The 26051-nt window shown below is 37.4% G+C and overlaps 1 protein-coding gene and 1 long non-coding RNA gene across 3 annotated transcripts; both read right to left on the bottom strand.

Annotated features, from left to right (window-relative positions):
* Window positions 1–16223: 16223 nt before the first annotated feature.
* On the bottom strand, window positions 16224–25175 carry LOC149160400 (uncharacterized). Of its 2 annotated transcripts, none has more exons than XM_089434214.1 (3): window positions 24900–25175; window positions 16798–16871; window positions 16224–16690 (listed from the first exon to the last, which is right to left on the bottom strand). In XM_089434214.1, exons 1-3 carry the CDS (start codon window positions 25143–25145, stop codon window positions 16642–16644), a joined length of 369 nt encoding a protein of 122 aa, XP_089290340.1. In that variant the 5' UTR covers window positions 25146–25175; the 3' UTR covers window positions 16224–16641. The 2 variants fall into 2 exon arrangements, with proteins under 2 accessions (XP_089290340.1, XP_089290341.1); XM_089434215.1 differs by having other exon boundaries at window positions 16227–16662.
* Window positions 24069–24818, bottom strand: LOC149160401 (uncharacterized). The gene is made up of 2 exons (XR_016261240.1): window positions 24736–24818; window positions 24069–24602 (listed from the first exon to the last, which is right to left on the bottom strand). It is a non-coding gene; the product is annotated as an uncharacterized LOC149160401 (long non-coding RNA).
* Window positions 25176–26051: the final 876 nt, after the last annotated feature.

The following is a 26051-nucleotide window of genomic DNA, read 5'->3' as shown; positions in this document are numbered from 1 at the left end:
GAACAACAAAATAGTTTTCAAGGGAACAAATAAAGATTACAAGTTCACTTGCAAGACATACGTCAAAATGATTTCTCAATATGCTAAATGACTCTATTGACTCAAATATGTAATAGACAATAAACTAATCAATGATAGAGAAAACAAAATGTCAAATTGAGGCTAGACCAGTTTTGCAAATAAGTCTATTATGCATGTCAAGAGAGTGCCTGATCCAGCTTGGATCCATAGAAAATTATCAAAGAACCATCACTGTATCAGGTCAAAACAAATATCTAAAGAATCCAAACAGCAATCAAAAACACCTTGAACCAGTGGCAATGGCAGCCAACGTGGAACAACGAGGACTACACAGGAGGTCAAATTATCCCTTGGGAGCCCCGGATTGGGAAACAGAGGTGCCTAGCACTAATCGCACATCACTGGGCGAACAGGGCCATGAAGGAGGAAGCCCATGCACATGGATGCATGGGAAGCCAGAGAACCGCGGGCGGAAAGGAAAAAGCGTTGAAAGCATAAAGGCGGGACCCGCGCTCTGGAAATCAGAGGTTTTGATCAGGGTGCCCTCAAACGGTAAGAGGTTTCAGATGAAAGTGGAGTGATTCCATTCATTGATCGATGAGTGGCAAGTGGAGGTGAGACAAAACCACTGTTGATTGCGCACTAAAGGTTGAGCAATTCAACCGCGCGAAATGTGCATATGGCGTTGGATATGGGGACCCAGATCAGACAACTGAGATCGCGCCTGAGGGAGGAAGTGAAATCGACAAGGGAATACGCCATATTTTAGAAAGATTTGGAGTCTGTTTGACCACCGCGGTGGAGGAAAGACTTCATCCACAACGTAATTGAAGAAATGAACTGATGAAGCAGGCTGGCGCCATTTAGAGGAGGACATGTGGCCACTCACTGAGCGTTGATGATGATGCCGAATAGGGAACTCCAAGCACAACTGCAAAAGGTGAATCGACAGAGGCAGAAGAGGAATCGAATGGTCTTGGAGACGAATGGCTAAAAGCCATGAATAGAGAGACAGAATACAACACGAGGAAGTTAGTTAGTCAGAGAACCGAAGAGGAGGACTGAACACAGAGAGACAGAAACCAAGGAAGAAGGCAGTAAAGCAAAGTAGAGGGAGGACAGAAGGCCAAGCTGACCAGCGACAGCATCGAGCACCAGAGAGCTTGAAGATTCAAGCCATCCCATTGAGGATCTGTCCGAGCTGAGCACCACATTGGGCTCTTCCCATTGTAGACCAGTAGGTCACAGAGCTAGTAGGCAAATGAATTTGTGCACTCCAGTGGATTGGGGAATCCAAGAACCACCTTTCCAAGCAAATCTATTTCAGGTGACTCATTTTGAGCTCCTGCATTTTAATTCTCTGCTTGAAACACAATAAAATAAGGCCACCACTGAAGCGGGCTTGGAGATGTAGCCCTGGAGAATAGAGTGAACTCCTTATTAATTTCTTGTGTTCTTGTATTTGCTCACTGTATTCCTTTACTGTCTTTCCTTTCAAGTGTCTATGTATTGGCAATCTGATCGATCCGTTGCTTAAATAACTTAGACACACCAACAAATGAATCTGTAATAATAAATCTTTAACTGAGGTCACTCATAGGGTGATTATCAGATCAAGTGGTATCAGAGCTCAAGGCTATAAGGTTGGACAAGCTTATTTTGGTTTAGCTGTTGAATGCTCACTAGATCAAAGCTCAAATTAGGATAAGGAGAGTTGGTGGAAACTAATCCTGAAATTGGAAGAGTCTATCCTCGGAAGACAATGTCAGAGGAAGGTTCTGTGGGGCCAGACCCTCAATTCATAAAGAGTTTCCTAGCTATAAAGTCTATGGTAGAAGAAATGTACAGAGAGTTTAGAAAACATAAGACTGAAGATTCATCAGGTTCTAAACAAGATAAAGAAGAAGATGAGTCTCATTCCCATGACCACTCAAAAGGAAAAGGGAAAGAGGAAAGCTTTCTCACACCTCTTAATAGCCCTGTGCATAATAAGAAAGCATCTTTTGATCAAGCTAGATGTTAAATTTGATTTTCCTATATATGATGGAGAATTAAATGTTGAAAAGTTAGACAATTGGATTAGACAAATTGATGTGTATTGCAGAGTGCAAAACATCAACTCAAACAAGAGCAAAATTCAGCTAGCAAGCCTATGCCTAGGAGGCACTGGCTTGGTTTGGTGGGAAGGCAGAACCAAAACTGACATGAAGAGACATGGGAAGACTATCTCTGTCTGGAGTGACTTTGTTTCTACAATCAAGAAGCAGTTCTATCCATTGGCCTACATGCAACAAGCCATCATGAGTTGGCAAACTCTTCAGCAATTGAAAGGGCAAAGTGAGCAAGGGTACACTCAAGAATTTAGAAAGAGAGCATTGATTCTAGGGATCTCATTAGACTCACCAGAGACTCCTTTGAAGTACATTGCTGGTCTACACAGCTACATGAGGCCTATCATCCTCATGTCTAATCCCATTAGTATAGATGAGGTATCTGTACAAGCTACTCATCTAGAAGCTAGAGGAAAGAATGGAAATCTAGAAGTTGGGGGACCATCCCAACCCATTGTAAGCAAGAGCAAGGAGAAAGGAAAGCATAAGTGGAAAGCAAGGAAGGCTAACACTGCACAGAAAAGCAAAGCTTCATGCACTCACTGTAAAATGGATGGGCATGACGACGAGCACTACTGGATTCTGCATCCAGAGCTGAGACCTAAGAAGTCTGAGGGCAAGAAGAAGAAGACTACTGCAACTATTCAGAAATATTTGGGGTCAGACTCAAGAGATGAAACAATCATTGTAGCCATAGGTATAAAAGGTAAGAATTCTAAAGAATCTACTAGTAATTCTGCTCAATCTGTTATTGATGAAGAACATGAGAGAAAAAGACATGAGCTTTTCCATATTTGATTTATTTCCAAAAATCAAAAGATTGATACTTTGTTTGATAGTGGCTCACAAGTAAATTTGATTTCTGAAGCAATTGTAAAGAAATTGGGATTAACAACTACACCTCACAAGAAACGATACTCATTAGGATGGTTGAATGATAAAGCACAACTACAAGTGACTAGACAGTGCAAACTCGAATTTTCTTTTGGATCAGCATTTGTAGATGAGGTTGAGGTAGACATAATTCCTTTGGATATATGTGCAATTGTTTTAGGAAGTCCTTACTTGTATGATAGAAAGGCTATTTTCTATAGAGCTGAGAACAAGTATCTACTTGTTAAATATGGAATCGAATATTTTGTAAGAGATCATAAGCTCAAGAATAATAATACTCTCATAAATTATGGGCAGATGAAAAGAATGATAAATTCATGCAAACAATTCTTACTAATGTTTGTAAATGAAAAGAAACCTGATAAAACCAATGTATTTGAAGGCTGTGATGCTCAGCAGCAAGCTGATATAGAAAAGATTGTTTCAGAGTATGATGTTCTATTTCAAGAACCTAAAGGTTTGCCACCCAAAAAGGAAATAGTACATGACATTATTTTGTAGCAAGATATTCCATTGCCTAACATTGGGAAGTACAGGTTATCTGCTTTAAAGAATGCTGAAATCAAGAAGCAGGTGCAGGAGTTGCTCGAGAAGGGGTTCATTGAGCCTACCACATCACTGCGTGGGTCACCAATCGTTTTGGTGAGAAAGAAAGATGGCTCGTGGAGAATGTGCATTGACTATCGAGCACTGCATAAGATAACAATCAAAAATCATTATCCCCTTCCTCGCATAGATGATATTTTAGATCAATTAAAGGAAGTTGTTTATTTCACCAAGCTGGATTTGCATAGTGGATACCATCAGGTCAGAGTTGCAGAGCAAGATGCATGGAAGACTGCTTTCAAAATAAAGTAGGGATTGTATGAGTGGTTGGTTATGCCTTTTGGCTTGACCAATGCCCCTCCTACTTTCATGAGATTAATGAATGATGTTCTCAAACCTTTTCTTTATGATTTCGTTATTGTGTATCTGGTTGACATTCTGATTTTTAGTAAAACGTGGGAGGAACACTTAAAGCATGTTAAGAATACATTAGATGTTTTGAAAAGAGAAAAAATTTATGTTAAACTCTCCAAATGTGAATTTGGAAAAACCTCTCTAAATTATTTGGGTCATATAGTAAGGGGTGGTGAATTGAAAAGAGATCCCTCTAAAGTGGCAGTCATTGTAAACTAGCCTAAACCTAAGTCTGCTACAGAAGTGAGAAGCTTATTAGGAGCAACACAATATTGTAGGAAGTTCATTTCCAATTTTTCCTCAATTGCATCTCCCTTACATGCTTTGATAGGATTGAACAAGGTGTTTCAGTGGGGAGGCAAACATCAAAAAGCCTTCGACACCTCAAAAGAAAAGATCAGTACAACACCTGTAATAGCGCTTCCTCACCTACAAAGACCGTTTGAAATCCAAACAGATGCCAGTGACTATGCCATGGGAGCAGTGTTGACACAACACGGTAAACCCATATGCTATCATTCTGAGACTTTTAATCCTGCAATAGTTAACTATCCTACATATGATAAAGAATTGTATGCATTAGTTTAGAGTGTGAGAAAGTGGAAACATTACTTAATGGGAAAAGAGACAGTAATACATACTGATCATCAACCACTTCAATACCTACACTCCCAAACTAAGTTGCAGTAATCAAGACATTACAGATGGATGGGTTTTCTACAACAGTTTCACTTAGTCATCAGATATAAAAAGGGCATACATAGCACGGTTGCAGACATGTTATCTAGACCCCTTATAAATACATCTACCACACTTAAGCATAATTATGTGCTACATGAAAGATACATAGAATAATATGCTCAGGATATGGACTTTAAGGATGTATATGCAACTTTGAGTCAAGGCAAAGGTTTAGAAGAATTAGACTATCATGTGAAGGACCGACTCTTATATCATTATGGGAACTCTGCATTCCACAAATAGAGAGAGTAAAGATAATTAGAGAGGCACACACTTCTTTGATATCAGGTCACTTTGGGGTAAGTAAAACAGTTGCACAGCTGCAAAGATTTTGTTATTGGCCGAAAATGAATGAGAGAGTTTCTAGATATGTAAAAGGGTGTACTATGTGTGCTAAAAGCAAGCCCAGCAATAGAAAACTAGGCTTGTACACTCCATTACCAATTCCTTCTCACCCTTGGGAAAGTGTTTCCATGGATTTTGTTGGAGGACTACCGAAATCTAGGAAAGGTCATGATTATCTGTATGTGGTTGTGGACATGTTCAGTAAAATGTGTATTTTGATACCTTGTAATAAATAGATTATAGCTGACACGATAGTTAAAATATCCGAGAAACCACTACAACATTGATGGCTATATAGAGGATAACATTTGGAAGTTGCATTCAGAGATAAACTCGAAGAATAAGAAGAAAGATAATAAGAAGAAGAATCTCATGGCCATGGATTTGAGTAACCAAGATGAAAGAAGCTCAAGTGTGGATTAGAAGATCATTTGTACATCAGTACAAAAGGAGGTGAATATGAGTAGCCTTCAGAAACAGGAAGAGAAAGAAACGACCAAACTCTTCCATATAAAGATATAGGTCAAGAGGACAGAGATTTGCTCTATTTAACTCAAGATTGGAGACGAATATCATTGCAACAAAGCTGGTCAAGAAGTTGGGGTTGGAATTTCCTGATCATCTAAATCTAGATGTGGTTCCCCTTGATGTATGTGGAGTCTTTTTTGTGGGTCCATACATGTACATGCATGATGCAATATTCATGAGAATACAAAAACAATATAAACTCTTCAAGGATGGAAAAGCATTCATCATCAACGCGCACAAATTAAAGTTGAAAATTTCACTGGTAAGGCTAAGCAAGCCAAGAAATTAATCAGTTCCAGCAAGAACTATGTTTTATTGTTTTTAAGAAAAATTTAGTCTGAAGAGGAGTTAGTAAGAGGTAAGGCATTCTTGGAGGGGTGTACTAAGAAACAATAACAACAATTGGAGGATTTTTTACAAGCATGCAGGGATGTGTTATGAGAACCTGAAGGGTTATCACCTCAGAGAGAATTGGAGCATGATATCCAACTATTTTTGGACTCCCCATTGTCGAATATTGGGTTGTACAGGAAATATCTTATCGAAAGAAGTGAGGTGAAAAAACATTTTTAGAAGTTGTTGGAATAGGGTTTCATTTGACCAAGTACATCATCATGTAGGTCACCCATCATTATTGTGTTGAAGAAGGATGGGACGTGGCAGATGTGTATAGATTATAGGGCATTAAACAAAATCATGCTTAAGAAAAAATACCCCATGCCTAGGATAGATGATTTGATGGATCAGTTGTAGCAAGAAAAATACTTCACAAAGTTGGACTTGAAGTCTAGATATCACCAAGTTCGAGTCAAAGAAGAAGATCCTTGGAAGACCAACTTCAAAACTAGGCAAGGTTTGTATGAGTGGCTAGTCATGCCATTTGGCCTATGTCATGCACCAACTACATTTATGATATTAATGAATGATGTATTATGCCCTTTTATAGATTTATTTGTTATTGTCTATTTGGATGATACTTTGGTATATAGTTCTACCTGGGAGGAAAATATTTGACGTTTGACGCAGGTGCTCGAAACATTGAAGAAGCACCAACTACTAGCAAATATCAAGAAGTGTGAGTTAGTGCAGTGGTCCTTGGTGTATCTGGGGGTATGTGATCAGTGGAGGAGAACTGAGGATAGATCCTTCCAAGATGGAGGCCATCATGAAATGGTTGGTGCCTACCAATGTTTTTGAGGTCATGATTTTTTTTGGGATAGAAAAGTACCAGAGGAAATTTATAGCCTTGTTTTTAGTAGTAGTAGCACTACTCCATACCATAACAACAAGTGGTAAGAGCGTTTAGTGAGGAAAAGGTTGGCAAAGTGCTTTCAAGGAGTTAAATAAGAAGACCAATAAAGCACTCGTTCTGGCATTACCAAACTTGCAGTGACCCTTTGAAGTGGAGACAGATGAAAGTGGGCATGGTGTGGGAGCTGTCTTGATGCTGGGAGGAAGGCTTGTATACTACCATTGTGAAGTATTTCATGGGGTAGTCCTTAACTACCCTACCTACGATAAGTAGCTTTATGTCATGGTGTAAGTTGTGAAGAAGAAGAAGAACTATTCGATGGGAAAGGAGACAATAACCCACACAGATCACTGGTCGTTGCATGCCCAGAGTAAGCTATAGCAGACCAGGCATTACAAGTGGATGGATTTTTTTAAAACAACTTCATTTGGTGATCAAGTATATGAAGGGAAATAAAAACAAGTTGGTCAACATGATTTCAAGGCCACTCACATCAAAGATTACAACTTTGGGGAATCTTATGCACATGGAACCATTCACCCATGACACATACATGGAATCATATTTAGATGATGAGGACTTCAAGGAGGTGTAAAAACACTTATAGAGTCAGAGTCATGTGCACGATGGAGACAACATTGTTGAATACTATCTCTAGGATGGGTTACTCTATAGGCTGGATAATTTATGTGTTCCTAAATGTGAGTGATTGCATATGATAATAGAGGCTCGCACCTCCAAAGTTGTAGGGAAATTTAGTGTAGGGAAGATTGCGATTAACTTGTAGAGGTATGTTTATTGGGACAAGATACAAGAGCTATTAGCTAGGTTCATAAGAGGATGCATGCTTTTTTGTACCAACAAGCCCATCAATAGAAAACATGGTCTATATCATCCCTTACCTGTACCTACTCATCCTTGGGAAATCATTTCCATGTACTTTGTGATAGGTTTATCAACAACTAGGAAAGGACATGACTACTTGTTTGTGGTAGTTGATAGGCTTAGCAAGATGTGTGTTCTGATGCCCTGTAAAAAGACCATCAACGAAAAAGAAGAAGAAAACTTTCTCTTTGGACAGGTCTGGGTGCACTTTGGGATACTAAGGAGCATCATTTCAGACAAGGATATAAGATTTGTTAGCACACTTTGGACTATATTGTGGGAGAATAAGGACATGAAGTTGAAGAGATCTAAAACATTCCATCCACAGACAGATGGATAGAAAAAAGTAGTCAACAGGACTTTGGTGCAACTTCTAAGGGATACAACCAACAGAATCTGAATACCTGGTATAAGAATATGGTATATATACAACATTCTTACAACAGATTAATCTATATTTCTACAGGAAAGTCCCCATTTGAGACTTATTTTGGATATTTTCCATCTTCACCTTTGGATATTTCATATCGGAAATAAGGAGTGAAAGAATATCTTATAGGAGATGCTTTGAGGGCTGAAACATGTAAAGAGAAGATTAGGCAGATCCATCTAAAGGTACAAGAAATAATGCATAAGTCATGGGATAAGTATAAGGCCGGGCATGATTAACACAGAATAGAGAAATAGTTCAAGGTGGGAGATAGAGTGTGGCTATAGTTGAATAAGGAGATGCTTCAAGGGCCTAGTAAGAAAATCAAGGCTTTTAGGTATGGTCCCTTTGAGATACTATAAAAGGTGGGTGATAATTCCTATTGACACAGTTTACCACAATATATACGTATTTACTGAGTTGTAAATATAGAGAATTTGAAACTCTATGAGCCTTCCATGCTAGATCAGGAAGAGGAATAGTTCCTACTATTGCTGAAATTGAGATTCGCCTGTGATCTTGAGTCAAACAGAGCATCAATCTTCGTCTTCTTGACCTGCATCTTTATATGGGAGAGTTCGTTCATTTCTTTCTCTTACTGTTGTTGAAGGCTACTCAGATTCACCTCATTTTACATTGATGTACAAGCAATCTTCTTATCCATGTTTGAGATGGTTTCAACTTGGTTGCTCAAATATATGGCCATGATATTCTTCTTCTTATTATATTTCTTCTTGTTCTTCGGGTTTAGCTCCAGATGCAACTTACAACCCTTCTCCTTTGTATGGACATCAATGTTGCAGTGGTTGTAGTGGTTGCTAGGATCTTTGTAGTGGTGTGTTGTGGCTATTGTATTTCTATCTTTTCCCCCTTTTTTCTTCTTCTTCACCTCTTTAGAAGCTTCCTGTTGCTCCTTTTGCTTCGTTCCACTTGATTGTTCTCTTTTCGGACCTATGTTCTCTAGGTATTGTTACTATACACAAGCCTCGTCCACTGATTTTGGCTTGAATGACATCACTTGTTCACACTGATGGTGGTGTAGATCCCCCAAATACTTGAGGACTACATGTGGGTTATTTGGAGAGATACCAAACATTATAGCCATCTTTATGAATTCTGTGGTGTACTCCTGCATTCTTTGGCCCAATGTTTACTTGAAGTAATGCCATCGGATCCACTGATCCTCCACGTGCCCAATGAGATAAAACTATGACTTAATGAAGGTTTTAAAATATTCTTAGTCACTGGAGGTTCTCCCTCCAACCTCGTTCTTTCCATGCGGCTCTCCCACCAAGTCAATGCATGGTCCTCTAATTTCAGTTGTGCGAATGAGATCTTTTTCCCTTCATCGATCTAATGGACACTAAAATAAACTTTTGGTAGCTGTAACTAGTGATTTAGCTTCAGAGCGTCGATCTTTTCGTGATATGGCTTGATATCGATTTTTGATTCCATTTAAATAGGGATTGATCCATGGCACCCGAACTGGGTTGATATTCTTTAGGTTCTTTGTTTCGCCTCGATCTTCTAATCCCCGTTGTGATTTGTCCTCTACATTCAAACCCCCATCTTCTCCAAATATCCTGAACTTTCTATTTAAGGCTGCTATTAGGAGGCTTACATTACAGTTGATATTAACGACTTGTTGTTCCAGTCACATAAACCTCATCTCTCAAGGATCACGAGGTTTGTTTACAGATTTCTTAGCCATGATTATGGTTTGAGAATTTTTGGCCACTCTAACGTAGATCCCTGTAGTCTCCACAAAATACCCAAATAAACTTGCTCTGAACCATATGATTCGTAAACTATAGTGGATATTCTACTGGACATTTCGTTACAACAAATATGATAATAATGTATTAATATTTTTGAAATTTTGACACTATTACAGTTTTATCAGGCTTCTAGATCTGTAAATTTAACTGTAATTAATGCATGCATGCAAATGAAAATTATGTGGAAAAGTAAAGAACAACAAAATAATCTCTCACACACACATAGGACATAAAATATGCTATGGGAAACCCTTTTGGGATAAAACCCAACTAGAAGGTGAGGCTGATTCGCTTTATTTATTTGTCTAGAAAATAAGGCTGTAGGTACAAAAAAGTAATGCATGTGGCCAGTAGGCTGCTACAATGCACAGATCATCTTTTTGTGCTCTACCTCCTATCTCTCCTAGCTATCTTTGCTTAGCTATGGAACCAAATGCTATCGAAAGAATAGAATGCCTCTTCCTTCTAGTGCCCTAGTTATAACACAGCATGATAACCTACTAGTGGTTAAGTCTGATTACATCAACTCTTAAGTAGAGTTATAATATAGACTCTTCTAGAGTCTTTTACATCAAAAGCACGTGGCTAGCCCCTTTTCCATTAATAATGGGGGCTGACGTGGGATTCTCCTGAATTATAGGTGTGAAAACAAGAAGGTGAACTTCTAAGTGGCATAACTTTTGCATACAGACTTTGATTAGCATGCTTCTTGCATCGTTGGAAAGATCTATGTGTGTAGGACAACATGAAAAGGTGTGGTACTAGAGCAGTAAATTTTTATCCCCAAAAAACATCATTTGATGCCTCAAAATGCTCCTGGAAGGTTTCAGACCTCGTTTCACCAAACTAGGCCCCACTAGTAAGAATGGTCCCATGAGTTGATTCCTCCAATTTTTCCACTCCAAATGCATTGAAATAGATGACAAATAATATAGTGATCCAAACCAGATCAAACATATAATTTATAAAATTAGGAGTTATAATCTTAGCTATATCTATATATCTATATATCTATATATATATATATATATGATTAATTAACTAATTATTAATACATACTTATATATATTATTTATTAAAATTAATATACATTTCCCTTTATAATTATAATAATTACAAAAGATAGTTTAATTATATTTCAATTTAATATATATTATTATTATAATTATATAAGAAGGATATTGATAGTTAAATTAATAAATATATACTAAATATTGAAAATAAGTTAATGGTGAAAAATACATAATTATTATTAATAATAAATAGTTAACCATATTAGTAAATGTGGTTTTGATTACGTGTAGAAGGTGGTTTTGAGATTAAATTTTTACTATATACTTAGTAATTATTAATAGATTGATATAGCTATATGCCTATATCAACCACATTTAGTAATGTAATTATACATGTGATTGATATATGCCTATCCCCCTATATCAATCACATTAATAAATATGGTTATGATATTGCATGTATTGATAATCTCAATAAAAGTATAATTATATTAGATAAAAATATAACAATTTTTTTCATGATATAATAAAAAAAACAAAATCTAAATATTATTTTTTCTATTTTATATAATTTAGATATTGTTTTTACTTGTGTAAAAATTTGGATATTTCCAAATAAAAATGCTCATCTAAAAATTTGGATATTTCTAAAGAAAAATGATTAATTAAAAAAGTTATATATTTCCAAATAAAAATGCCTAACTTGTGTAAAAGTTTGGATATTTCTAAACAAAAATGATTATTTCAAAAAATTATATATTTCCAAATAAAAATGCTTACTTGTGTAAAAGTTTCGATATTTTTCAAAAACATGATTAATTCAAAAAAAAAATGACAAAAATAATAACAAATACTTCTTTTTATGAAAATTTCCTTAATTTTTTTAAATGAAAAAATTTGATAAATTTTTATTTCAATATATTGAAATTTTTAATATTAATTTTTGTGGAAAAGATAATTAGGCTAATAGGCATCCCCTATTGGAATGGCCACTTTAATCATTTTTCTAATTAATATTTTTGATTAGATGGTTTAAATTAAAAGATGCAAGTATATTCCAGTTGTAACCACTCTATCAATGGATGAAATTGAAAGTGATAACTTCCTTACATATCTAAATCATTTGTTTAAACCATGTTTAAATTAATTTTTTACCAAACTTTGATTAAAAATTTACTACCCTATTATGTATTTCCACGTATTGGGATTGGGATTAGATAAAAATAGAAACAGTTATAAAAATTAGGGAATAATGAAATTAAAAGTAAAAATTTAACGGGTGGTTTTGTGTGTTGAATTGTGTCTGTTATTCTAATGTGTGAGTTGTGATTACAATCTTGCCATCTCGATGAGATGCTCCATTGCAACGTGTCTTAAATGGCTTTGATGGTGAAATGCCCATGACCTTGTGCCATTGTTGGGTTTGCCAAATGGCTTTGACCGGTATTTCTTAGATCAAGATTACTCAGAGTTTTACTTGCAACGAACTATTTTGATAATCCCATGCGATTACCATTTCATGTTCTTGTAGCATGATTGTTATTATGTGCGTTTTCTTTTAACAAAGACATATTAATTAGTTAATTTGCCTTAGTTTCAATTGGTTTCATGAAAATATTTTACACATTTAATAATTTTTGGTTCATAAAAAGCTTTGTAAAATTTATAAGTGTCTTGTTAGGTTGATAATTAATCGGTAAATACCTATTTGGTTTTTATCCTTTTAATCCTTTTCATTGACGATTTTTTTTAGATTGTTGTTGTTAAAATTTTTCATGTAAGTAGTGGATGTGAAGAGTCGCATTTGTTGTAATTTTCTATGACTTTCTTGCCAGAAGATTTGTTTATTTTCTTGCAGTGCAAACAGTGTGTCATTATTTCATGGTAAGTGGAAGCCATCCGCAACTATTTGGCTCCCATTTACTGTTATTGTAAGGGATCTGCAATTGTTTGGTTTAGTATAATTCCTCTCTCCTTCACTGAAAATAGTATGGTGTCTTTTATTTATAATGTTCTCTTTAATGTATAGAATTATTCATGGGATTAAAGATTGATGTTGTGTGAATCCTTTTTCTAATAATATTTTGAATTGTTTTGCTAATAATATTTTGAATGTGTTTATAAGATTATTAGTTCTAATTCTTTCATTGCTGAAAAGTTAAACTTATGCATTTATAGTCATTGCAGTCATACATTTAAGCTTAGTTCTGGTTAAAATAGTTAAAATTGTGAATTAACTAAAGCAATATATTTATAAGAGCATGCAATTTATATACCAAAAATTATAACTTTCTTGTTAGTTTAATAAATTAATTAATAAATATGCATTTGGTTTTAACTTTTCATTTATTAATTTTTGTTGTTATAAATTTTATACAAGTATTGGGTTTGAAGAGGCGCATTTTTTATAGTCATGTGGAACTTTTTGGCTAGAAGATATTTGTATTTCATCGCAATGAAAACAATGTTCTTTTGTTTGGTGATCAATGCAAGCACTTTGCATATGTTTGGCTTGTATTTGTTGTGATTGTAAAGCATTTGCAATTGTTGGGTTCATTAAAAGTAGTTTCTCCCTTAGCTCTGTATATGTTTGGCTTGTATTTGTTGTGATTGTAAAGCATTTGCAATTGTTTGGTTGAGTAAAAGTAGTTTCTGCCTTGGCTCAAATTCAGTGCAGTGACTTTTCCTTACAATGTTCTCATATTATTTCATTGTTGAAAAGTTAAAGCCAACCATTTATATTTTGCCATATAAATTGAATTTGGGTTATTTTTTTTAATATTCAACCATTTATGGTGGTCGTGTTAAACTATATGGTTCATAATATTGTTAATACTTGAATTCAATCCCACATATAGCACAATTTTTAGTTTGGTATATTTATATTTTACCATGCAATTATATTTTACTCCCTCCTGCCATGGTTGGGTTTCCCAAATGGCTTTGATTGATATCTCTCTGTTCAACATTATTAATTGCTCAACATTTAATAAGTTTTGGTTCATTAAAAACTTTGCAAAAGTTAAATAGAAACAATCTACAATTATTGGTTTTGCTATCAAACTAAAACTCAATATTGTAATTATCAAACATATTGTATTGCTAATGAAAATAGAGATCTATTGGTTCTGGGTAAAAACTTATTTTAGGTAAGTAATGAATAGGGAAATAATAATATAAATAATATTAGTATTATATAGCAAACTAAAACATAATATTATAACCCACTCAATTAGCTATAGACAAATAGAAAATTACATATGCTTTAAAAAAAAAATAACCCCTGTAATTTTAATGATATAAGATTATTTTAAATTCATTATTTTTAATATTAAAAAGGAAGTATTAATAATAATATTATTAAAGATTGGATTTATATAAACATAAAATTGGTTATAAAACTAATTTTCAGTGAAACTAAAAGCGATATTTTAATTATCAAACATTGATGAAAATAGAGATTGGTTTTACCCATTGATGAAAACAAAGATTGGTTTATGCATTTTAGTTAATTAATGAATAGAGTGATATTAATATAAATAATATTAGTATTATATAAGAACTAAAACCTAATATTATAACCCACTCCAGTGGCTAAGAAGATATAGAAATTTACAAATGCATTCAAAGGAATAGTCCCTTCTAATTTTAATGATATAGAATTTAATTATTTCCTAATAAATTGTGATGACCCCGTAAATGTAATTATTTGAAAAGTTTACTGTGGTAAAAACTGAATGACATTGAGAAACTTATTTTCTTTTAAAGAGTAATCTGTTAATTTTAAAGTATGCATTAAAGCAATGTGTTTAAAAGAATTACTCAGAAAAACATTGGGGCTCCCAAAAGGGAAAGCAGTTAATGAAATTGGAAATAACCACTTCCCTTAACTGGAAGGATTTCGAGGAAAAAGGAAAAGGGGTGGAGAGTTTTCTTTCTGTGCTGTAGTGACAGACAGAAACAAAGAGAAAACATACCTGGTTTTGGACTAAGTCTGGTAGAGACCAGATAGTCAAGACACTAGGTGCTGTCTTACTGAGGATTGGGATCCGGTAAGCATAAACTCGGGGGGAGACTCAGGTCCCGGAGGACAAGTCTCACGGATGGGTGGATAACGAGCTTGATACAGGAATTTACAGGAGGCTTATTGAAGAGATTTCCTACTAGGAGCAAACAGGTAAGTAACTGAACCCTGAAGTATCTGCAGTTATTTATACAGTACAGGTCAATGGTTAACTATAGCTAACAGCAACAGAGTCTTTAAATTACTGGTAGGTTAGTATAGTTGTAGCTGTTTATGCAAGAATTGAAGGGCAGACTGTTATGGTTAACAAATACCATAGTTAATCACAAAACTGTAATATGGGAAATAGCTGTTAAAATAGTACGAATATATTATAGCTAAGATAGGTTTAAAGTGTAAAAGTCGGGTAACCTGCGAGCAGACCCGAGGTCCTGTAAAAGGACCGGCTCTATCACATAAAGAACCTTGAGGGTCAAAGAACTCTTAACATTATAGCTGTAACTAGAAAAGAATTTCTGTAGATAGTTCCCAGGTCATTAGGCCAGAGGGCCGCCAGAGTCGGTATCAAACCCTGGAAACTCCTTTCGAGTCGAGTCTGCATAAGGATGACTCAGTAGAATCCTCGGCAGGCCGTAGCCGGACTCTGCCATTATTCCTCAGGGTTAACAGTCCAAGAAACCTAGCCTAATCTGTGCATGTGTGCAGAAATGATAATCAAATCAGAGCGATGACGTTGTGAACAGACTTTTCATAACTTTAAAAGCTAAGTACGTGACAGCGTGATATATATATATATGTATATAGACTGAAATCGATCTTTAACATCAAAACAGTATTATTCCCGCTGTAGATAACAGCATCATTTAATTATATTGTAAACATGACCTTTTCATAAGCAACAGACAGCATCTTAAAATCAAATGGTTGGAATCAAGCCATATCAACCAGAGGAACCATCGTACCCTAGTATACGGGTCGACACGTATGAATAGTATAATCATGAAGGAAAAGTAGAACTGTTGTGAAATTAAATATAAGCCAGATAACTCATAACAATTCGTAAACAAGAGTTACAGAGTGATTCCATAGGGCGCACAGAAGCTATATCTCAATCATGAGTAAATAGTATATAAAACATATTCAAGACTTGAAAGTAAAACCGAAAGCCCTTTCGTATCAGGCCTTAACCCCCGTGTTCGCCCTTACATCTATAGAATGAGATGCAGGGCAAACACGTTGAAAACTCTCATGTCTGGCTATAAAAGGAACAAGTACAGTCATAAATCAAAATGTAATAATATTAGCTAAAACCCAGAACGGGAATTTAAGATACACAAAATGGGTAATGCTCCAAGCCAACCCTTACAGGAGATTTCATGAGGAATAAGAAAATAGACCGTATAGATAACCGGCATCGTGTTAATATCAAGACTGTCAAACCATATGGTCTATTTTCAACAGATTATTACATTAGAAAACTTGATGGGTATGTGAAGATCCGCCCTCAAAACAAAGGGGATATTACAAAACACAATGTGCAGTAGCTTCACGGTCACAGTCGAGCTGTACAGTCTCATGGATTGGAGACTCAGACTCAACCACCGTGGAAAAGAGCAAGCTTCCACCATAAAAATCAAACCCTACGCATGGACCCGTAACTCAAAGGCCTGTGATCGCCATCTGCGTCAATGGTGGAGGTATAAGGTGGCTGGGGTTTACACATAAACTCGGAAATATGAACCATAGGAAAAATATAACCTGAGAAATGTATAATCATGAGTAATAACTGTATGATAAGCGGAAATGGCAGTGTACCTGTAATTAACTAGAAGACTAACGTCGGTGAGAAGAGCAAACCGCCAAAGGGACCCTGAGAAGGTTACCACCATCTGTCAAGCAACAGGTATACAATAGTTATTTCACAGATTAACTAAACTGTTCGAAAAGTCGATGAGAACGATCAGAACTGTATAACTTACCCTGCAAACTCAGAGGTTTCCATCCGGAGCGAAGACACCTTAGAGATGAAGCCGATAGACAAGAACCGGCAGCAGAGGAATGGCGCCGAGTTAAGAGAGTACATGCAGAGGTAATGGAGAAATAACCAGAGCGGCGGAGCGCTGCAAATGCCCAGCCAAATCGCAAATAATCCGGAACAAGGGTTTATAAACATAAAGTCCAACCCTGAAACGTGGAATCCTCTCGGCCCTCGATCTTTCCATGAGATCTCATACCGTCGATTATGGCGGTAAGATCAAGGTAAAGGCGCGGGAAGGATCCAACCTGTAGAGCCGTGCTCAAACCACGTGATCAGTCCAGCAGTATTAAAGGTAAGTCCAAATGTCCAGCAGAGGAAGCGCCAGCGTATATGTTGGTTGGTTTATGTTAAAACATATAATATATATAAACCTTGGTATAGTACTAATACAGCCCGTCATCATTATGGTGATTGACATATGGGTTACACAATATCTTAAACCATTGATTTGATAACAACGGTATATACATGCCAAATACAAATAACGTAAGTTCACCAGACTAAACTTAGGAAGGTGCAAATAATATAGTAAATGCTATTTATGGCATGAATGCATTCGATTAAGTCAATGGTGGTACAAACATCATAACAAAATTTTTTTTTACATGCTTAAGACAGGATAGATATGTGACAATTGGTATCAGAGCCCGGGTTGCTATACTGTGACCTCTGGGATATGAATAGCATGTTTTCCTTTAAAAGAAAAGTCCTCACAGTATTGATATTTCATGATTAAGGTGATAAAAAAAAAAAAATTGTGCCAGAAGCTCACAATGATTGACTGTTTTATGATTATAACAGACCAGGTGAATACAGGGAAAATGAATCCGGGAAACAACCCAGAATTGTGGGTGCAGCTGGGAGAGGAGACCCGTAGTACAAATCTGGCCATATTAGAAACAGTTCAAGAGCTGAAGAATGAAATGGCTCGGCTGCGTGAAGACAATGCACGTTTGACAATGGAGCAGGAAAGGATATTAAAAAGTTTGTCTGACAAACAGAACCCGCCACTGGCCAACCCTAGTGCAGAGCAACAGAGAATGACGGAGGAGCAGCATTATCGTGCAGAATCTGAGATTCCAGAAGAGGGAGAAGATCAATCTGATAATGCCTCTGAACAACAGACTTCAAAGCGACAGAAGGTGGAATTGCAGGGAGAATTCCGGAAAATCAAACCCCCACACTACGATGGAGAGCAAGAGGAAGCAACTGAAGCATGGCTGATCAACATGAATAAATATTTTCAGCTATATGAATATGACCACAACCTGAAGGCGAGATTGGCCATCTTTCAGTTGCAAGGGAAGGCAACATTGTGGTGGGAAGAAGTGAAAATCGTAAAGGGAGTGAGTGAGCGAACCATAACATGGGAAAAATTTCAAAAGTATTTTAAAGAGAGATATCTGACAGAGCGCTTTTATTATGAAAAAGCCAAAGAATTCCATGATCTGCGATTAGGACAGCAGACCATGGATGAGTTCATTAATCGTTTCACCTCCTTGCTTCGCTATGTACCCTACCTTAAGGAAGAAAAAGCAAAGGTGCAGAGGTTCGTTAGCAGCTTGCCCATGTATATGAGAGAAAGGATTGAATTTGAAAATCCCAGAACCATGGACGAAGCTATCCGTAAAGCCAGAATGTGCTACCAACAGAACAAACAGAAAGGGGACAGTTCCAACAGGAAATGGAATGAGAAAAAAGGTAGTAAAATTGTGGGAAACGGTAGAGGAGGCCGAGCTGGTGGAGCTAAAGGAAGTGTCAAAGGCCAGAGTGGCAGAGCAGCACCAAGAAGCTCATTCAGGCCCAAGCCTGTTAGTGAAACTAGGATGGGAGAGCCATCCATCAAATTGGATAATGAGGGAGTAACCAGACCCCCAGTACAGTGTTGGGGCTATGGCGGACCACATTATGTCAAGAACTGCCCACAGCGGAAGGGAACTGATCAGATCTCTCAGATTCACGAGGCATCAACTGTGGGCGACGTGGGACGAAGTGTGCACAAAATTAATGCAGCCTTGGACGACCGCCAGGCAGAATATCAGCCCACCATGGTAGAATTCGAAGGTAAAATCTCAGACCTTTCTATCTCTGTTCTAATTGACCCAGGAGCTACTTTAAGTTACATTAGTCCAAAGATAGTTGAAAGGTGTAAATTGCAGCCTGAAAAATTCAAGAATCCGTGGCTGGTACAGCTAGCTACAGGGGCTAAAAGACGAGTAATGGCAAAAATCAGAAACTGTTCCATAACGGTGGCAGGACAGCCGGTGGTAGCAGATCTGAACATGCTTCCACTTGGGTCCTATGACGTTCTGATTGGGATGGATTGGTTAGAAAAGCATTGGGCTTTAGTGAACTGCAAAACGAAAGCTATACGATTCAAGGATGACTCGGGAATGGAACAGGAGATGCAGGGAATTAAACGGCCAGTGCAGATCCGGCCTATCACTGCATCCCAGTTAGTGAAATGCATTAGGAAAAGATGCCAAGTGTATGCCATTCAGGTAAATTATGCAGAAACAAAAGATAAAGGGAGTCCGCTAGATCATCTTCTAATAATAAAGGAATTCGCGGACGTGTTTCCGGAGGAGATTCCTGGACTACCTCCGAAAAGGGATATTGACTTCACCATTGAATTGGTACCAGGTGCTGCCCCAGTTTCGCGGACACCTTATAGGATGAGTGTACCTGAGTTGACTGAGCTGAAAATGCAATTACAAGAATTGTTGGATAAAAATTATATCCGTCCCAGTTTGTCTCCATGGGGAGCACAGGTGCTATTTGTCAAGAAGAAAGATGGAACCTTTCGAATGTGTATTGATTACCGGCAGCTGAACAAACTTACAATAAAAAACAAATACCCCTTACCTCGAATTGATGAGCTTTTTGACCAGGTCAAGGGGGTGACAATATTCTCCAAAATCGACCTGCGATCTGGTTATCATCAGATCAGAATTAAAGAAGAAGATATTGCAAAAACAGCTTTTAGAACCTGATATGGACACTACGAATCTGTAGTGTTGCCTTTCGGATTGACTAACGCACCCGCCACGTTCATGTGTTTGATGAACAACGTGTTCCATCAGTTTTTAGACAAGTTTGTACTAATATTCATTGATGATATTCTGATCTATTCTCGTTCCATGGAGGAACACGAGGAGCACCTCCGAGTAGTGCTGCAGACTCTGAGAGAGCATCAACTGTATGCTAAATTCAGCAAGTGCGATTTCTACAAAGAAGAGATTCAGTATTTAGGCCATGTGATCACCAAGGAAGGGATTGCAGTGGATCCTGAGAAAATTAAAACCATAATGAATTGGCCTGTGCCTAAAGATGTGGCAGATATCAGATCTTTCATGGGGTTAGCGGGGTACTACAGAAGATTCGTGGAGGGTTTCTCGAGGGTGGCATATCCTATCACATCTTTACAGAAGAAAGGAAGGGCATTCAAATGGACTTTGGAATGTCAGCAAAGTTTTGAACGACTTAAACACCTACTCACTACGGCTCCCGTCCTAAGCATAGCTGATCCTAATAAGGATTATGTTGTATGTACTGATGCTAGTCGGGAAGGCGTTGGGGGTGTACTAATGCAAGAAGGAAGAGTTATCGCGTATGAGTCGAGGAAGCTGAAGGAACATGAGCAGAAGTATTCTGCCTATGACTTGGAGTTGGCAGCCGTTATACATGCCCTTAAAATGTGGCGACATTATCTTTTGGGTAGGAAATTTCTGTTATTAACAGACCATCACAGCTTGATAAACTATTTCAGTCAGCCCACTCTGAATGAAAGACAAGCCCGTTGGGCAGATTTCTTAAGTGGATTCGATTTTGATATCAAGCATCTGAAGGGAAAGGAAAATCGCGTAGCAGACGCTTTAAGCCGAAAAGTACAATGTTTATATGAAGTCACTCTCAGCAAGTGGGAAAGCTCCTTGCAAGAAAAGATTAAAACAGCAGCAAACCTGGATGCCGAATATCAGCAAATGAAGCAACAAAAGTCGCTTTCCAGCCAGGAAAACCAACAAGGGTATGAAGTGAGCAAGGATGGAATGCTGTTTTACAAACAAAGACTGTTTGTACCAAATGACAATAATCTTAGAAACTTAATTCTGAATGAGTTTCATACCAGTCACTACTCAGGTCATCCGGGATACCAGAAAATGCTTGCTGCACTTCGGAAGGAGTACTACTAGCCAGGGATGAAAAGACATGTAGCTGAATATTTAGCGCGATGTTTAGAATGCCAGCAAATCAAAACAGAGCATCAGCATCCAGCTGGGCTATTGCAACCCCTACCAATTCCGGAATGGAAATGGGAAATTATATCCATGGATTTTATAACTGGGTTGCCTAGAACAAAGAGGAACAATGATTCTATTATGGTGGTAGTTGATAAACTGAGTAAAGCAGCCCATTTCATTCCAGTGCAATCGACCTACAAAGCAGTCCAAATTGCACACATATTTATGCAGAACGTGTTCAGACTCCACGGGCTTCCGAAGACTATAATATCAGATCGGGATGTAAAGTTTACATCCGCTTTCTGGAAAGCATTATTTGCAGAACTGGGTACACAGTTGAACTTTAGCACAGCATACCATCCCCAGACTGATGGACAGACGGAGAGAGTAAATCAGGTGTTGGAAGACATGCTGAGAGCATGTGTAATGCAAAAACCGACTCAGTGGGAAGATTACCTACACCTGGTGGAATTCGCTTATAACAACGGATATCATACATCAGTCCAAATGTCTCCATTTGAAGTCCTGTATGGATGCAAATTTCGAACGCCCTCAAACTGGAGCGGCCTGGAGGATAAGTTAAGGTTGGGACCTGAAATGCTCAAAGAAATGGAGGACATGGTCAAAAGAGTGCGAGCTAACTTGAAAGCCGCTCAGGATCGGCAAAAGAACTTTGCAGATCGAAAAAGAAGGTTTAAAGAGTATCAGGTGGGCGATCACGTTTATATAAGAATACAAGCCAAGAAGAGTACTCTGCAATGGAGCAGTTGTGCCAAACTCGCGCCTCGTTATTTTGGACCTTTTCAGGTCTTGGCAAGAGTTGGACCAGTAGCATATCAGCTAGCCTTACCAAGCCACATTAGAATTCATAATGTCTTCCATGTATCCATGCTTAAAAAGTATATTTATGACCCTAAGCATGTGATCAAGTGGCAAGATATACGGGTAAGAGTTACTTTCAATTGAACTGATTGAAGAGGTGTCAAGAGATAGAAAACTGACACTGTTATTGTTTGCAGGTCGAACCGGAAGGAGAGGTCCTGGTCAAGCCGCTGAACATTCTCGACAAGAGAGAAGTGCAGCTGCGGAAGCGAGTGATTACCCAAATTAAAGTGCAGTGGCAGCACTATGGGCCGGATGAGGCTACTTGGGAAGATGAAGAGCTTTTTCGGAAGGCTTATCCGGAGCTGTTTGAGAATACGAGACATCGGGACGATGTCCAAACTCAGGGGGGGAAGATGTGATGACCCCGTAAATGTAATTATTTGAAAAGTTTACTGTGGTAAAAACTGAATGACATTGAGAAACTTATTTTCTTTTAAAGAGTAATCTGTTAATTTTAAAGTATGCATTAAAGTAATGTGTTTAAAAGAATTACTCAGAAAAACATTGGGGCTCCCAAAAGGGAAAGCAGTTAATGAAACTGGAAATAACCACTTCCCTTAACTGGAAGGATTTCGAGGAAAAAGGAAAAGGGGTGGAGAGTTTTCTTTCTGTGCTGTAGTGACAGACAGAAACAAAGAGAAAACATACCTGGTTTTGGACTAAGTCTGGTAGAGACCAGATAGTCAAGACACTAGGTGCTGTCTTACTGAGAATTGGGATCCGGTAAGCATAAGCTCGGGGGGAGACTCAGGTCCTGGAGGACAAGTCTCACGGATGGGTGGATAACGAGCTTGATACAGGAATTTACAGGAGGCTTATTGAAGAGATTTCCTACTAGGAGAAAATAGGTAAGTAACTGAAACCCTGAAGTATCTGCAGTTATTTATACAGTACAGGTAAATGGTTAACTATAGCTAATAGCAACAGAGTCTTTAAATTACTGGTAGGTTAGTATAGCTGTAGCTGTTTATACAAGAATCGAAAGGCAGACTGTTATGGCTAACAAATACCATAGTTAATCACAAAACTGTACTATGGAAATAGCTGTTAAAATAGTATGAATATATTATAGCTAAGCTAGGTTTGAAATGTAAAAGTCGGGTAAACCTGCGAGCAGACCCGAGGTCCTGTAGAAGGACCGGTTCTTCCATATAAAGAACCTTGAGGGTCAGTGAACTCTTGACATTATAACTGTAATTAGAAAAGAATATCTGTAGATAGTTCCGAGGTCATTAGGCCAGAGGGCCGCCAGAGTCGGTATCAAACCCTAGAAACTCCTTTCGAGTCGAGTCTGCGATAAGGATGACTCAGTAGAATTCCGCGGCAGGCCGTAGCCGGACTCTGCCATTATTCCTCAGGGTTAACAGTCCAAGAAACCTAGCCTAATCTGTGCATGTGTGCAGAAATGATAATCAATCAGAGCGATGACGTTGTGAACAGACTTTTCATAACTTTAAAAGCTAAGTACGTGACAGCGTGATATATATATATATCTATATATATATATATATATATATATATATATATATATATATATATATATATATATATATATATATATATATATATATGTATATAGACTGAAATCGATCTTTAACAACAAACAGTATTATTTCCGCTGTAGTTAACAGCATCATTTCAATAATATTGTAAACAGGACCTTTAATGAACATCAGACAGTATCTTGAAAATCAAACGGTTGGAATCAAGCCATATCAACCAGAGAAACCATCGTACCCTAGTATACGGGTCGATATGTATGCATAGTATAATCATGAGGGAAAAGTAGAGCTGTTGCGAAACTAAACATAAGCCGGATAACTCATAACAAATTGTAAACAAGAGCTACAGAGTGATTCCATAGGGCGCACAGAAGCTATATCTCAATCATGAATAAATAGTATATAAAACCTATGCAAGAATTGAAAGTAAAACCGAAAGCCTTTTCGCATCAGGCCTTAACCCCCGTGTTCGCCCTCACATCTATAGAACGAGATGCAGGGCAAACATGAAGAAGACTCTCATGTCTGGCCATAAAAGGAACAAATACAGTCATACATCGAAATGTAATAATATTAGCTAAAACCCAGAATGGGAATTTAAGTACACAAACTGTGTAATGTTCCAAGATAGTCCTTACAGTAAATTTCATGATGAATAAGCAAAATAGACTGTATAGATAACCGACATCGAGTCTATATTAAAGACTGTCAACCCATATGGTCTACTGTCCACAGATTATTACATTAGAAGACTTGATGGGTATGCGAAGATCCGCTCTCAAAACAAAGGAAACATTACAAAATCAATGTGCAGTAGCTTCACGGTTCCAGTCGAGCTGTACAGTCTCATGGATTGGAGACTCAGACTCAACCACCGTGGAAAAGAGAAAGCTTCCACCATAAAAAGACAAACCCTACGCATGGACCCGTAACTCAAAGGCCTGTGACCGCCATCTGCGTCAATGGTGGAGGTGTAAGGTGACTGGGGTTTACACAGAAACCCGGAAACGTGAACCATAGACAAATATAACCTGATAAACGTATACCGTGAGTAATAACTGTAGGATAAGCGGAAATGGCGGTGTACCTGTGATTAAGCAGAAGACTATCGCCGGCGAGAAGAGCAGACCGCCAAAGGAACCCTGAAAGGGTTACCACCATCTGTCAAACAACAGGTATACAATAGTTATTTCACAGATTAACTAAACTGTTCGAAAAGTCGATGAGAACGATCAGAACTGTATAACTTACCCGCAAATTCAGAGGTTTCCATCCACGGAGCGAAGACACCTTGGAGATGAAGCAGGTAGACAAGAGTCGGCGGCAGAGGAATGGCGCCGGGAAAAGAGTCATACATGCAGAGGTAATGGAGGAATACTCAGAGCGTCGGAGCGTTGCAAATGACCAGCCAAATCGCAAAGAATCCGGAACAAGGGGTTTATAAACATAAAGTCCAACCCTGAAACGTGGAATCCTCTCGGCCCTCGATCTTTCCATGAGATCTCACACTGTCGATTATGGCGGTAAGATCAAGGTAAAGGCGCGGGAAGGATCCAGCCTGTAGAGCCGTGCTCAAACCACGTGATCAGTCCAGCAGTATTAAAGGTAAGTCCAAATGTCCAACAGAGGAAGCGCCAGCGTATATGTTGGTTGGTTTATGTTAAAACATATAATATAATACAACCCGTCATCATTATGGTGATTGACATATGGGTTACACAATATCTTAAACCATTGATTTGATAACAGCGGTATATACATGCCAAATACAAATAACGTAAGTTCACCAGACTAAACTTAGGAAGGTGCAAATAATATAGTAAATGCTATGTATGGCATGAATGCATTCGATTAAGTCAATGGTGGTACAAACATCATAACAAAAATTTTTTTTACATGCTTAAGACAGGATAGATATGTGACATAAATAATTGTCAAATAAGTCATAGCTCAACTAAATGGTTATAGAAAAAACATCTTTGATTACTATGAGGGGAAGGCATAAAAATATTGAAGTTCTTGGTATTGTAAATGAATATGTATCTAGTCACTCTTTGATTTTTCAATTTTATGGAGGAGGATGGTCTAGGGAACACCAACAACAACACAAAAAATATAAGTTGAATGAAATAATTATTTATGTTAGCAATATATCAAACCCAATAAATTAAATTCAAAATACAAAATAAGTAAGGCTACACCATTTAAACAAATTAGATATTGCAAAATTTAGAATGCCATGCTAATATTTAGATATACCATGCTTGTAAACAATTTACAAAGTTTATTTTTTAATATAAGATTTACTATTAGATTTACTAATATATTATTTTATGTTTATTAAAATATAGGTTAATAATAATTATAATAATAATTTTTTTTAAGAATTTAGTATAAGAATGT

This window comes from Pinus tabuliformis, chromosome 5_2 (assembly GCF_031772625.1).
Source record: "Pinus tabuliformis cultivar Carrire ecotype Pingquan chromosome 5_2, CPIR1, whole genome shotgun sequence".
Classification (NCBI taxonomy): domain Eukaryota; kingdom Viridiplantae; phylum Streptophyta; class Pinopsida; order Pinales; family Pinaceae; genus Pinus; species Pinus tabuliformis.
This window is presented reverse-complemented; position numbering and strand designations above follow the sequence as displayed.